This window comes from Amphiprion ocellaris, chromosome 16, assembly GCF_022539595.1.
Source record: "Amphiprion ocellaris isolate individual 3 ecotype Okinawa chromosome 16, ASM2253959v1, whole genome shotgun sequence".
NCBI lineage: Eukaryota > Metazoa > Chordata > Actinopteri > Pomacentridae > Amphiprion > Amphiprion ocellaris.
This window is the reverse complement of record NC_072781.1, coordinates 12,629,454-12,644,826: the sequence shown is the minus strand read 5'-3', so window position 1 is coordinate 12,644,826 and position 15,373 is coordinate 12,629,454. Positions and strand designations below refer to the sequence as shown.

The following is a 15,373-nucleotide window of genomic DNA, read 5'->3' as shown; positions in this document are numbered from 1 at the left end:
CACGCGGGGTCACCTCCTGGCTGTAACCCTCCTGCAGGGCAATGGGCCAGTCTGCGTGTTCCTCCCACTATTTTCCACTGAGCGACAAGGCTGCACATTGTGCTCAGACCGGCCAGCCAGCCAAGGTTACACAGTCGTTTTCTCACCCCGCCTCAAAGAGAGAGAGAGAAAAAAAGAAGGTAGGCAGTCCTGGGCACCACAGCTGCATCTCTTCATCCGCACTCCACATTTCCTCCTCTGTCCAACCCGAGCGGCCGGCTGCAGGACTTTATGGTGAGGCTTTCCGCGGTGTGGAAAACGTTGCAGCGCGCATGGCGTCTACAGAACGTGAGCGATGATGAGTTTGGGTGATGCTGGAACGGTGTGACCTCTACTCAGGCTGCGATCGAAACGATGCGATAAGTTTTTTTTTGCTGTTTTTCATATGCTAATTCATTCCTCTCTGGAAGTTTCCGTCATGAAACGAGATGATTAATATTCATGTTTTAATAATAACCGCCGTCGTCAGATCAGAGCGCACATCCTTTGGCTGGACCAGGTTTTACAGTGCGTAAAGTGCAGTTTAGATTACACGTGTGACCCTGATACGAAACTGCTGTTATACAATACGGTGGTGCAGACTTTCGTGGAAATATTGATATGAACTTGTCATGCATTCGCTATTGCAGCTGCACGATCATCACTTTAAGACTGAAATATTCCTGTAAAGTAGCCAAGCCAGTGCTGCAGCATATTTATATCTGCTCACTGTGCTCTGTTTAGAACTGATAGAAGTTATGGGTGTTTTCTCTTGGTGAACTTTTGCAGTTATTGTGCACATCTGAGTTATGATATTTTTTAAAAATGCTGCATTTATGAAAACATCTGGAAAGCAAATTCAAACTGTTATGCTGCTATGCTCGTATTACTTATACTTCCCAATGTCTATACAGATTCAATATATAGATATTCTCAATGCAAAAAATGAATATAAACAATATAAACTAAACTTGCATTAACTATCTACACAATATGACAAGAAACTGTCATTATATATGTATTTAGAATTACAGTATAGTTCTATTTTTCACCTTAAAGTAAATGCATTTATTTCCAGATGTTGACATAATGGACAAATTTAGCTGTCACTGGTAAACTCATGTCAGGATTGTCTGTTTTAGGCTAAACCTGAGATTAATTAAACCTGACACGTGCAGGTAAATCACCTCACTGATGCCAAAATCCCCATAAATATTACTGTGCAGAGATTTTAAATTGATACATACTTTAGCATAAACCGTATTGCAGAATGTCTGACAGTAGACAAACAGTATTTATCGTCATATTTCCCAACTCTGGCTGCTACAGTAAATTCTGCTGCTTGAATGAATCATTATCAGCTGCAGTGATGAAATCATCGTGTGTTTCCAACCAAAGTCCACATGATACATTAGCATTTTATTTTCAGAAGATCCTGCCCCTTCTTCATTTTGCATGGTTGTAGCATGCACCTTGGAAAGACTCAGTGACAGATTCACTGCTAACGTGCTCTTCTGTTGTGGCTCATCGTGCTCCGATTAAGGCCTCGCAGATTATCATGTTTTGGTGCAGCCTAATGCATCTCTGATAATCAGAGCAAGGATGTTACTGAACTGGGGCTGATCAGAATAAGCCACGTTTAGTCCCTGCAGATAAGTGATTATTATGGACAAATGCAACAATCATTAATGTGCTATTTGGTGCATAAAGAGCAGTTCAATTTGCAGAATTTAATGAACATACATTTTAGTTTGCACGATTTGCCTTCTTTCGTGGATTAAGAGAAATTGAAGCATATAAACAAAGTCACTCATGTGCCTCCCCAGTTCAAATTTCAATATCATATGACTATATAAGAGCAGCACGCAGATTGAATTGAAATGCTTTAGTTAAATTTGATAGATCTGCTCACATTTCTGCCTGTAAGGTTATTCTCATCACTAGTGTTTTACTTTCACCTTGGATGTATGATGTAGAAATATTTTTCAAGCTAAAAAGCTATAACCTTTCTGCAAACCCAGAAAGAGAACTCGCAACCTGAATAACAAAATAACAGGCTGAATGGATGGCACGGAGTGCATGTTGTGTCTCCTGATACGTTTCCAGCTGCAGACGCAGGTGTAGAGACGGTCCAGTGGTGCGGCAGTCTGTGACGTAACTGCACTGAATTGAATGTATAGATGGGAAGCACATCAGCGGAAATAAAGAACGCAGATATACTGGGGTTTCTGTGGCTGTGAAGAGGCTTTTTCTTTGCCAAAGGCTGAAGCTATACAGCAGGGTGTTGCAAACAATATAAAGGCCTGCAGGACTGTGTAAATATCTCCGGGGTGATAATGAATAAAGTCAGAGAGCTCAGGTTTCAAGTAAGAAGAATCAGCTGCAGGGATTTGTGCAGCTTTTGCTCAGCAGTGACATAAATTTTGTCACAACTTTGTAAGAATTGTGAAGCTTTATGTGATAAATCTCAATCGGTCCTCTATTGTGTGACTTTGCACATTTGTAAAAACTTGTAGATCCTGCAGATTGAAGAAACCTCGTAGGGAGCAGAATGTAGGAATAATAACTTATTTAACTTACATGGAAAAATGTCCAGCTGTGAACATTCAGACATCCATACTGCCCTGTAAACAGGCTTCTGCTTTATGGCACTGAGCTGAGCTGACTGTCTCAAGTACAGCGGGGAAGCCTAATATTACACTGAGCATATTATGCACACCGTTTATGGGCAAAATTGCTTAACCCTGGGGAGAAAAACAGAGGAGTAGCATACTTTACCCTGACAATTCTACAGGCAGCTGTTTAAATCAGTGCTGGATACTTCAATAAACAGTGACAGAGGACTCGACAGATGCTCAACCACCATAATATGACAGCTTTGGCAGGAGCCCATGCACAAAGGTTTCCGAAATTAATGTAGCCACGCTGTCCGGGCCAGACAGGATTGTGCAATTATGATTACTGAAGCACATTCAGGTTAATAAATCTCCATATTTCGACATCCTCGTTACCTTTAACAATGTGAGAGCTGGAGAATCAATATGCACCAATAATAATTGAATAGAGTCGGGGTTATAGTCTGTGCCCACCTGCTGGCTACTTGAATTGCATCCAAGAGTGAGAACCGGTCACATTAGATCTATTGATGGAAACTAGAGTGGTGTGAAGAGCAAGTTGTTGACATTTAGGGAGAGAGAAGACAGACAGACCGACGCACAAACAGACAACACAGTTATCAAGTATAGATTTGCAAAGACAGTATAAATAAATTGTAAATAAATAGTAAATAATAAATATTATATTTTTGGAGTATATATTGCAAAATGAACCACTACAGGAATTATTATGCAATGACTTGAACTATTCTATTTGGAAAGAACTTGATCATGTGGGTGAGTAGTTTCTTTTCTGTTTAGAAAAGAATGAATTACTTATAAACAAAGAAAAAATCTGTTCAGAATCTTTCTCAAATGGTGTAATATATCCATATATAATATATATATATATATATATATATATATATATATATATATATATATATATATATATGTATTTGCACTTGTCATAAAGAGCACTGTGGTGCTGGTCTAACTATCTGTTTTTTGTCATCCTTTCTGATCCCAAAATATTTCAGTTCAACTGACGCTGCATTTCTTTTTGCAGCCACATCCCTTTTCTCAGGATTTTTCTCAGGGTTAGTCACTTATTTGCTGTGTACATGTAGGCCCGTATTTCAACAAACCCTATATCTTATGAATAATAACAACAATATTAAAAACTCAATGTATCCCAGAGCACTTAAATCTGAGTAAATTATGCGTATAGGTTAAACAGGGAAAATGACATATGTCTGCTTCTCGAATCATGCAGCAAAATAAATGTAATATACCTGTGAATTGATGTCACAGTGTCAATACTGAAAAGATAAATTGTGCTACACTAACTTATAGCTGCACTCTTCAATATTTTATTTGTGAAAAAGCACTCAGAAAGGTATCGCCTGACTCTGCTCTATGGGCTCTAACATATTCCATCTCAGTATGTTTAACTCCCTGAAACTTCACTCACTCTGGTAACATTGTTACCAGCTGCTCTGCTATTTGCTACTATCTTCAGGAGCTGGTGGAGACCAAAACAGAGCTACAAAGAGAGGATAGAAGCTTATATTCATTAGGTCACCGAAATCATGACTCCAAATAAATGCTAATATGTGTATGTGAACTTGTTTAGGTGTTGTGGTATCAACTTTAGGTGATATTTCAGCTTTCCTTCTGCATTCTGTTTTCAGGTGACAATGGAGACCTTCAATCATAAGCTGAACATTTACTTAGAGTCATGGATGGGTCCCAGAGGTAAGATGATACAAAATGCATCGCACTTGTTTGATTCTCAGATTGCTGCTGCTGCAAAATCTCAGCAGAGTTCTTTATTCAACAGCAAAGTGAGGTTTGCAGTAAGAGTCAACACTACCTAAAAGTTTTGACCAAGTTCATAACAAGATTCTTGCTGGGCTTTATCAACTGCTACCTTTGTAGATGTTGAGCAACATTCCTCAGTGTGCACCATTCACGTCATGTTCATCTGTTGCCGTAGGCCACCTTATCAGTCATCCTCTTCATCGCTTTATCTGCATGTTTCAGATCAGCGGGTGAGAGGATGGCTGCTGCTCGACAACTACCCACCAACCTTTGCACTCACAGTCATGTACCTTCTGATCGTCTGGATGGGGCCCAAGTACATGAAACACAGGCAGCCGTACTCCTGCAGAGGCCTCCTGGTGCTCTACAATCTGGGCCTCACGCTCTTGTCCTTCTACATGTTCTATGAGGTAAACAGGCCGCTCAGCACTGAGACGTGCCTTTAAATGGGCCAAAGCAATTACTGCTAAGGCAACCTGCAGACAGGTTATAAAACAGAGGAAACCGACTTCAGGCAACATTAGATGTAAATGTATGTTTAACCCTCGGAACCCCAACCACCTTCTGGACGTTTTGAACTTCTGTCACATTTTTGCTGACTGTGGGCTCATTTTTCCCTCTGCAATATGAAGTCCTGCAACTCTAAGGAAACAGAACAACCATGGCTAGAAGTTGAGTGAACTCAGAAATGTTTTTTGTGAAGTGTTACAAAGGTTAAAAAAAAGTTAAATATCTCTGATCATTCATCTTACAAATATTTTAAAAATGTAGAATCAACATGTACAGCATTTTTTTAAAAAGTCAACAATACTGGGAAAAAAACTGGTGACTTAACATAATACAAATATTTTACATATTTTGTGCCATACTTATCTCCTATCAGCTCTGTGTAAACACAGCCTGCAGTTCAGCCAAAAACACAAGAATTTTTGTCACAGGACTCTTGATTCTAGCTGAATCACTAATGAGTTCTCTGTTGAGCAAAAATCTAATTTTGGCAATTTTTTAAATAACACGTAGAATAAAACAATGGTGATGAAAATCCCAATTTTAAGCTTAATTTTTTTTCTGACGGAATAGCATATCACAAAAGAATAGAATAATGACCATCAAAGAATTGAAAATTCAATGTATTTTTCTCTCTTTTTTTGGCTCTGATAATAGTTTTAAATGCTTTGAAACCTACCAGGTGGTTTTGAGGTTCAGAATGTTAAAGGTAGAATTAGTGTAGTCACTGTTTTGTCAGATTAGATGAGAAGATTTGTTCCATTTTCATATTTATAAATATGAAGCTACAGCCAGCTAGCTTAGCTTAGCATTAAGAGGCAGGAGGAACCAGCTAGTGTTACTTTGCCAAAAGGTGAAAAAATCCTCATATTAGCACTTCTAAAGTTTTTTATTTACACCTGGTTAATCCATACCAAAAATAAAAAAATAATTAAAAAATGTCAAGCTGTGGTTTTACAGGTTTTTATGTACCACACTGTTTCTGGCATGTTCCTTAGCTGAGAATTTAAGCCAGTGCAGCTTTGTTAGGCTACTTAACACTCAAAATTATACACAAACTAGTTGTTCTTTAGGTGTTGTACAGAATAAATAAACAAAATGTTATTTTTTTATTAATCCGTATATCTTAGAGTTGCTAGTAGGTGGATTATGCCATCTCTGGGCAGCACGCGTTCCCCTGTTGCCAAACTTTTTGCTAACATAATCTAACCAAATGCTGTAGCTGTGTATTTATCATTATATTCATGTGAGTGGTATCAATTGTGTCTCGTTATTGTTCAGCAAGCAACCAAACAAGCATATTTTACAAACTGTCACACAGTGCCTTTAAACCTGATGCTAAAGGCCGTAGACTGTTAGCTTAGCATAGCACAAAGACTGGAACCAGCCAGCCTGACTGTGCAAAGCTAAAGCTAAGCACGCCTAAATCTCACAAACTAACATGAACAAAAAAAAAAATCACGTTTAAAAAATTTCAGCTTTTACCTAATTGGCCATTTACTTTTCTCGTTAACTTAACAATAGCTTCAGCTTCAACAGACGCATGTGAGAGGTGTATCAACCCTCCTAATCTGACTCAGCAAGAAAAATGTTGAAGTATTTCATCAACACTTGGCTGTGATTCGACACGGGCCTCCGGCTGCTGGCGTCTTCCGCTGAAAGCTGCCCTGAGAGACAATGCTATCAGGGAGAGAGAGGGACGCAGCTGGATGCTGACAGACTCATTGTTCCAGTCATCAAATCCCTCATATGCCCTCGCAGACATCAGCACAGCTCATTATTGTTTGCTGGAAAACTGCTTTTTTATATACAGCTGACGAAGCAACTGAAACGGATAGATGCACCAATGTAAACAAACACGGAAATGCATTCTTATTTGGCAAGGCGGCCCAGTGGGAGCAGAACCTAGGGACAGACGTCACTCATCGGTGATAGCATCTGTTGTTTTGTGCACTGGGGATGTCAGAGCCAGACATAATGTTTCTGTGCACGTGTAAGTCTAAAGTATCTCTACTCTCCTCCCAATGCAGCCGGCAGAACAAGCTTCTTGACTTCCTCTCTGCATTGTGTAAGGCCCCGGCGGACTGCTGGCTGCAGGATCCATTAAATCCTGTACTCTGACAATGCTCCAGCCGTGGGGTGAACTTTTGTCAGTCCAAAATCAATGCCACCTGATGTGAATCAAAGTACAGGGCAGTTCTGTTCTTTGCCAACCTTCCAGGGTACAGCGGTTAATCACACAGTAGTTGTGATTCATTTTCCTTATCTATATGGTGACTAGACTCCTGTAAGTTTGCTGACAGGATAAAGGAAGTATATCAAGTGAGAGAAAAGCATTCATGTCTGTGTGCACACATGATGAGACGAACCCGGCTTCATTCTGCTGCTAGTTCTTTGGCAGTTTCTTGGCTCTGTGGTTGGTTAGCGGAGCCGTTTACAGCAGCAGACAAAGACGTAGATCTATATTGATTTGGTGAGTCAGCGTTAAGCAAAGCCTTTTACGTGCATTTGAATATTTATTCAAAGGGCATTAAAACAAGATTTGTAAGAAGCAAAAGACAAATCTGAAAAGATAGATGCAAAAGGGGATAAGGTAAATAGTATGAAGTTTGATTTATTAAAAGCAGGTAGGGCAGTGGCAAATAACAATGTTTTCTGGGAGGTTGCTCCACTTGTGCAGTGCACAGAAATTAAAGGCGGCTTCTCTATGTTTAGTTGTGACTCTTGGGACAGTAAACAGGCCTCTCCCAGATGATTTTACATAACATAGCAGCAAATCAGAAATATATTTGGCCTGAAATTATTCAAATAAATCCTTGGACACAAAGAAACCAGTACAACGACACCAGAATCAGGACTAAAAGTCAGTAAACGTTAGCGTCTGCTGCTTGCATTCCTTGTAAAATCAGTTTCAACATGTTTCTATCTTGATAGAAGTGCAGTAGTGAATCACCAGAGTTTAAATTTCACGGTCATTGCATGGATGTGCAGAGTTACGTAGTTAGTAATGGTATATTTCATTCAGGAATTCCTAGTAAAAGCAGAATGATAGTAGTTTTCAGCACGCTCTGTGGTAACAAATGTTGACTGGAAGGCCTTTAAACATTATCTTTTATTTAGATTAAATGCTTACAGCCAGTGTCAGTGACTGAAGATCGGTCATCTCAACCTGGCACACCCAATCTGTTTATGTTCCTTGTTATCTGTGCATTTGTTTGGGTGTCTTATTCCTAGGAAAGAGAAAATCACATTTACCATCCGACTGTTGAAGTTTTACTCTTATACTGCATTAGTGCATGGCAGTGTCTGTGTGTGTAAAAATATCCATTCATCATTCATTTTAATGTCTTTGTCTGCAGCTTGTTACGGCTGTGTGGCACGGTGGATACAACTTCTACTGCCAGGACACACACAGTGCACAAGAAGTGGATAATAAGGTCAGTCAATCGCAACCTTTTTATTGTTTATTGCCAGGTATTTCCTGTTGTTGTATATTTGACATTATTTCCCTACAAAGTACATAATGGCCCATTCTGTTTCTTGGTATTCTAAACATTCAGTAGAGGTCAAAACATTTCTGTTGGGCAGACAGAATATATAAAATAATAATAGGCAAAATGTGAGTGTTTATTCAGATCTCCTGCTTTAATTTCTATGGACAGGTACCTGTAAATCCCAGCAGATAAGCTACAGAGGCAGGGAGTCAGTTTAATCCGATCCGTGTCATTACGTTGACTCTCTTCAGTGCCCCTCCTGAGCTCTGCGGTGGAGGTGAAAACAAGGCTCACAGTGAAATGTGCATGGCTTTGCAGTTCTGCGGCGATTAAATAAAAAGTTTTATCAACGTGTCACTGGTACAGATAGTTAAACTGCTTTATGATTCCTCCTGGATATTCAAAGGCCTTCGGGACAGATGCCTGCTTATCACCTTGAATGATAAATAATATGTCTCAGTGGTTGGGTGTGACTTCTAGAGGAACTTTTCCACATTTTTATTTCTATATTGTTCTCTGTGGGAATATACACAATGTTATTTTCTGGTTTATTTTCTTTGGTGAACATTTTTGTTTTGCTGTGTCCCCTCTCAGATCATAAATGTCCTGTGGTGGTACTACTTCTCCAAGCTCATCGAGTTCATGGACACCTTTTTCTTCATACTACGAAAGAATAATCACCAGATCACCTTTTTGCACATCTACCACCACGCTACCATGCTGAACATCTGGTGGTTCGTCATGAACTGGGTGCCCTGTGGCCATTGTGAGTGTTTAATAAAACTTCACCCTCCAGTGACTCAAGTCATTGTGGTAACCACATTTGCTGTTTGTCCTCACATTGAGCTAAATAATTCAATTGCTCTAATGTTAAACCCATTAGCCTTTAAAAACAGCCTGTTTTCCCCACAAAGCCTTAAAGGACACAAAGTGACACTGACTGACCTGAACACAGCTGTAATGTCGCACATAGGTTTTGTGCTTTTTTGCTCTATTATAAAACAGCACATCCTCTTTCCTATGGGCTTAATACTGGCTTAAATATAACAATCTTTAAACTTGTTTTATTATTTATAAGGTGTTGACTCGCTGTATTATTTCTGTATTACTTTACTGTTAAAGGTCTCTATTGATTCTACATGAAATCTGTTGTAATCGCTCCAAACAGAACAGACTGATGATAAATTTCTTGCTCCCTGGATGATTATTGAACCGCTGAATGTTCACCAGCTGCTGTAGATGAATAACTTCCTGTGTCTCTCTTCTCGTCAGCGTACTTCGGTGCCTCCTTGAACAGCTTCATCCACGTCGTGATGTATTCTTACTACGGCCTCTCAGCCGTTCCAGCCATCCGACCGTACCTTTGGTGGAAGAAGTACATCACACAGTTCCAGCTGGTGGGTCCACATCCGTTAGTTTTCTCCCAGAGGTGGAAGAGAGTATTCTGAATTTTTACTTAATTTAAAGAGGCAGCAGGGCTGTGTAAAAATACTCAAACACAAGTCCTGTGTTCAAAAGCTTGTATTGGTTTCAATTATCAAAAGTAAAAGTACTAGTTAGGAGAAAAAGGGTTCATTTGATGGTCATGCAAATAAATATACACTTTTTTAGTTTTTGAGGTGGAGCAAATTTTAAAATATTTTCTGAAATCTATAATTACATCCTAAAAATGTAATTCTTTTAACAAAATCTAATTATTTCAAATTATCAGTACTTCAAGAATACTGTCTTTAACAAGTTTGTACTTTTAAATGTTTGTTTAAAAGGAGGGTGTAAGTTATGACACATTTTGTTGCACAAGAATTAGAAAACATGTTGAGAACTGCTCTGAAAATCAGCTCGAGTGTCCTCACTACACACACACACACACACACTACACACCTTTATTCAAGAAGACTTCAGGAACTTCATTACAGACTAAAATGCCTGATAAGAAGGAAGTTTTGTGCATTCAAATTGAACAATGTTTTATATGTTGGAACCCAGTTGAGTTTTCCAGTTTAAAACTAACTTTTACAAAATATAGTTGACAGAAAATTACCATATTTAAAGGAGTATGAATTAGAAAAAAAACACACAAGTAATATGCCTACTAGCATTTTCAGTATTAATGATTCTAAGAAAGTTAAAATTAAATGTATTTTCAGTTCTGTCCTTGGCTCAGTTATTTTGTACAGTATCGTCTTTAGCTTTAATGCATTATAGATATTTTTCCATCCATGTAAGATATGTTAGTGTCTGGATCAGTCTTTTCCACAAGCTTTCTGTGTCACCAGCTCAGTACAGTGTGTTTCTGCATGTTTCCTCCACAGATCCAGTTCTTTTTAACCATGTCCCAGACAATTTGTGCAGTCGTTTGGCCGTGTGGCTTCCCAATGGGATGGCTGTACTTTCAAATAAGTTACATGGTCACACTCATCATCCTTTTCACAAACTTCTACATTCAGGTCAGTTGTTTTTCAATTTTAACGTATTGGTTCATAAATTTAAAGGACACGTCTGGTGATATTTTGTTATTGTCAGCAAATCCTATGAAAATACCAACACAAATAACAAACTGATGCTGCTATCAAGTGGTTACTTTGGAGCCAAAGCCTGATATAATTTATTTCCCTTTGCCATAGATCTTTATTGTTGCCTGAGTGACACAAGCAGTTGCGCCCATTTGCCCTGTTGCTATAGATACGTGAGCTCACTAAAGCACCAAATGTGCTTAAATCTGCAGCCAAACATAGTCACCAATAAATGCACCATTTATACCTGTTTGTTTATTGTGTACAGTGCACAGCTGTTTTAGAAAATAACTAAGACAGTGGCTATTTGCTGAAACTTTAACTTTACAGCTGTAACTTGATCTTCAATATGAAACAATTGGGCTTTGAACTGAATAGAAGAGGGAACTTATTATCATAACTGACTTTTACATTGGTGGATTTTAGTATTTTCCAGTTGACTGAATGAAAAATAAAGAACAAAGCCTGCATTATTTGTTGTATTATAAATAAAACTGTATATTTGTGTTTGCATATAGATAAAAAGTAAATGCTAAATTTGATGAAGTAGTTCAGTTGGTAATTGCAGGCTTATTGGATTAAACATTTGTTTGTGACATTTTGCTAATAGTCTCTCAATACTGGAGTTCTCATGCCTGAGTTGATATGAAATTTTTAAAGACATCTTTAGAAATGTAATAGTAGCATATTGGTTGATAGCATAGGATAAAGTATAAGGAGCTCTTACGTGTTTTTAAGGAACTGTGACCAAGTTATGTAACCATCAGATGGTTTTACAGGTGGAAAAGAAACTTGAGTGCTCTCTGGTGGACAAACTATGTGACGGAGACACTCTTTCTAAACTACATCAAGCATATTATAAATAGAGATGTAAAAAAATATGATGTAACCTGTTAATTTTATTCAGTTTTCAATTTTAACACATCTAGTGACATGTTTTTTTTCTGCCTCTCTTTGTGTCACACCAGACTTACAAGAAGCACAGTGGTTCTCTAAAGAAGGAGCTCCAGAATGGCTCCGCTGCGTCAACAAATGGACATGCAAATGGCGCGCAATCGATGGAGCGCACCACAGCCAAGAAACTGAGGGTGGATTGACATTTGAGGAACCGCCACCTAACTCACACTGTAGCGTGTTAGCTAATGCTGCTAGGAGGTGTATGTATCTTCTTATCTAGAATAGTCTAGCACTCACTTCAGACGAAATAAGCCATAGCTTCATATATCCAGAGACTTTCCATGTTTTTGCACACATTACTACACATGGTACCGAATTATGACATTAAAATAATTTAAAGAGAAACGTATTGTAGTATGGTTGACACTGTACAGTATTGCCTTCCCCACCCTCTAGAGGTAATCAACTCTAAAGCAAAAATCTCTTTCTTGTTACCAGCGAACACATTGAGACTCAGTGGGTCCAAAGATGGAAGTGAGCTTTAAAGATTTTATCGCGATGGATGACGTCAACCTAAGGGACAATTTAAAAAAAAGAACACTTTGCTCACTGTGGTCCTTAATGTGTAACTAGAGCACGTATCTTGTGTATTGCTTTATGCCTCTCTGCCCTGTGCAGTTGCATAATCCTAAATTTTGCTCTCTGTGATGCATTTTTATTGACAGTGTAGCAGCAGAAATTGCATTTGGCTGATGTATTTGCAGAGCAGGGAATCCAGTTTGGAATATTTAGCCATCTGATCAAAGCATAACCAAAGCATAGTGGGCTGCAAATGCTCGGATTTATATTTAAAACAGTTTTAGACAGTGTGAAAGGACAACTGTTGTGTTTTATAAGCACAATATAAACTCAGTTCTCCTTAACAACAACGTTACAGAAATCTCCTTTCACACTGTGTTATGTCTACTGTAGCTTTTAAGACCTGAAATGTATTTACTTTATTTGATGCTGGTTAGGTCTGCAGTGCAGCTGCTTATTGGTAACTATTTAGATATTAAATTTATCAGGTGAATATAAACATATTGTATGACTCAGTGCTAATCATTATATTCAGATAAACTTTATTATATAGTTAAGAATGAGAGCTCGCTATTGACCTATTGCAAAAAACAGTCTTACTACAAGGTTAATTTAGTAGATCAGATAGGACTTTTGATGGCCATATAATCTTCAGTAAAAGTTTTTTTTGCTCAGTTGTCATGAAAGAGCCTTTAAATGCTTAGAAAAAAAAATGAAATGGAAACATCTCCAACTTATTGACAGCTTTGGAAGATTTCTTGCTGAAGACATCATGAGAAACAATACAAGTACTACATTTTATTCAGTCTTTACATCAATAGGGTGCCTTCTGGACCAGCTGATTTGGTTTCTAATGTAGCAGCTTTCATCTTTTCAGTCACCTAATGTTGGTCCATTTCAGACCAACATGTGTCAGACCTCCTGTTCAAATCCTGTGCCTGAATCTTTACTTTGTTGAACTTGTCAAATATCCTAAATGATCATTTCTAACAAATGGTACATGCTACACATAATAATGATGCATATATAATGTATTAGATTAGCATAAAGATTGGAAACAGATGGAAACAGCTAAAAGGCAAAGGAAATTAAATCGGCCCTCATTGCTTGAGATTTTAATGCATTAGATGAGTTGTTTTCCAGTGTTTCAGTCTTTATGCTCAGCTAAGTTCGCTGGCTGTAGCTTCATATTTAGCATACAGACATGAGCAAGGCAGCAGACAAGTTTGTGCCCTCATATGCTGACGGTATTTGCTAGATATTTTTCAAAAACTGAACTGTTTTCAATGGAAGACAGAGGATGTAATGAAACTATTTTATTTGTGTATTCATTATGTTAATGTTGTCATTACCAAAACTGCTGTCAGGCGCATAAACAGGGAATGCTGCGCTGCTCTACCATGTTGATTTAATTTAATGAGACATGTAGTTTAATTGTTTTAATGACCGGCAGTCACTCTCACTGCCACAGATGTTTTTGTTGAACTCTAAACAACACAAAAAAGTCAACAATTTCCCTGCACTACAGAGGGTAGCACAAACTTGGTTAACATTCAGGAACCATTCAGTAGCTTTTTGGGTTTTTTAATCTCCACCTACATGCCATACATGTTGCAGTTCATCCTTTGTCCAAGGTGATAGTGCTAAAGGTTTATATATATTTAACAGTAGGATTAGCATTCATTTTCTTCCCCAATGGGCAAAAGTCAAAGAAGAATACAGCTATGTGATGACGTACACATTTTCTAAAATGTTAAAGCGTATAGATATATTTTCTGAAATATGGGGAAAGTCTGGGTTACCGTGTTATGACTCATACTCTACTCACTGTAACACATTAAAGACAAACTCAGATTGTACACATACTTGTTTTCAAGCTTGTTTTTCCTCTGTAAAAATGAAAAATGCTGCAAATATTGTTGCTTAAAGAACAACTGAGATGAGGATTGTAAATATTTTGAATCTTAATTCTACCAATTTCCCAGTTTGTGATTTGTATAAATAGTTTTAGCCATGTTAACAGTTGGTTTATTTAGTGGTGAACATCAGGTTGTTGGCATGCAGGGTTGTGATCTCATTTTTAAAATTTAATATGTTGTGAGGCAGAGGACATTAGGAGAAAGTGCTACACGTTATCAGAAAGGCAGCAATAAAAAAAATATGTGCAAGAAAGCAAGATAAGACTTGTAATAAACTGTTTGTGAAACCAAGTAACATACAAATACTAAAACAAGGCAAAACAGAACAGCAGCCTCTAAGATCAATTAAAAAATGGAAATATAAAACACAAAAATATTAACTCTTATTGTAGGCAACACAAACTAAGTTTGCTTTTTACTAGTAAGATAAGCACGAATAACATAATGATGCAAGAGTATGTAACTAGTTAGTAGGGTTGTTTTGTTCTTTTCATTTCCAAAGTTTATTGGCAATAAACAAATCAGAGGTTCTTCAGTAGTGAAGGAAAAACTTAGAAAAGTGGAAACTTTCAGACACGCATTCAAGCTCGTAATAATGAATGCTAAACTAAAAAAGTCATTTGTGACAGTCAGTGTGAGGTCTCAGGTAAAAATAGTCACTAAGAGGTTTATTATAACCAGAAAATGAAAAAAAAACGTTTGGTTGAAAGGTTTAAACCAGGGGTAGCCAACACGGTGCCCGCGGGTGCCTGGTTGCCTGCAGAGACCATGTGAGTTGCCCTCCACACATGTTCTAAAAATAACACTAGTCACCATGAAATTCCTTATAAAAAAGTTGGAGTTGCTGTTCTTTTAAAATCAAAAATACTTACATTAATGCAGATTTTAAATTACAATATTTGTTATATATTTTTTTTAAAACAAAAATGTCTTCGGTGTAAATGAACTTTGACCTTGTCCGAGTCAAAGTTCACTGCGCATGTCCAACCACCACGTCACTCTGCTGAAGCGTCCGGACGCAGACACTT

General features: G+C 37.9%; 1 protein-coding gene across 3 annotated transcripts; it reads left to right on the top strand.

Moving 5' to 3' along the window:
* elovl5 (ELOVL fatty acid elongase 5) lies at window positions 1-14,291 on the top strand. Of its 3 annotated transcripts, none has more exons than XM_023267087.3 (8): window positions 1-179; window positions 4,307-4,370; window positions 4,659-4,846; window positions 8,303-8,380; window positions 9,032-9,203; window positions 9,710-9,834; window positions 10,750-10,884; window positions 11,919-14,291. In XM_023267087.3, the coding sequence occupies exons 1-8, from the start codon at window positions 42-44 to the stop codon at window positions 12,045-12,047; spliced, it is 1,029 nt and encodes a 342-aa protein (XP_023122855.2). In that variant the 5' UTR covers window positions 1-41; the 3' UTR covers window positions 12,048-14,291. The 3 variants fall into 3 exon arrangements, with proteins under 3 accessions (XP_023122855.2, XP_023122854.1, XP_054874793.1); XM_023267086.3 differs by having other exon boundaries at window positions 137-273; XM_055018818.1 differs by lacking the exon at window positions 1-179 and adding an exon at window positions 308-327.
* Window positions 14,292-15,373: the final 1,082 nt, after the last annotated feature.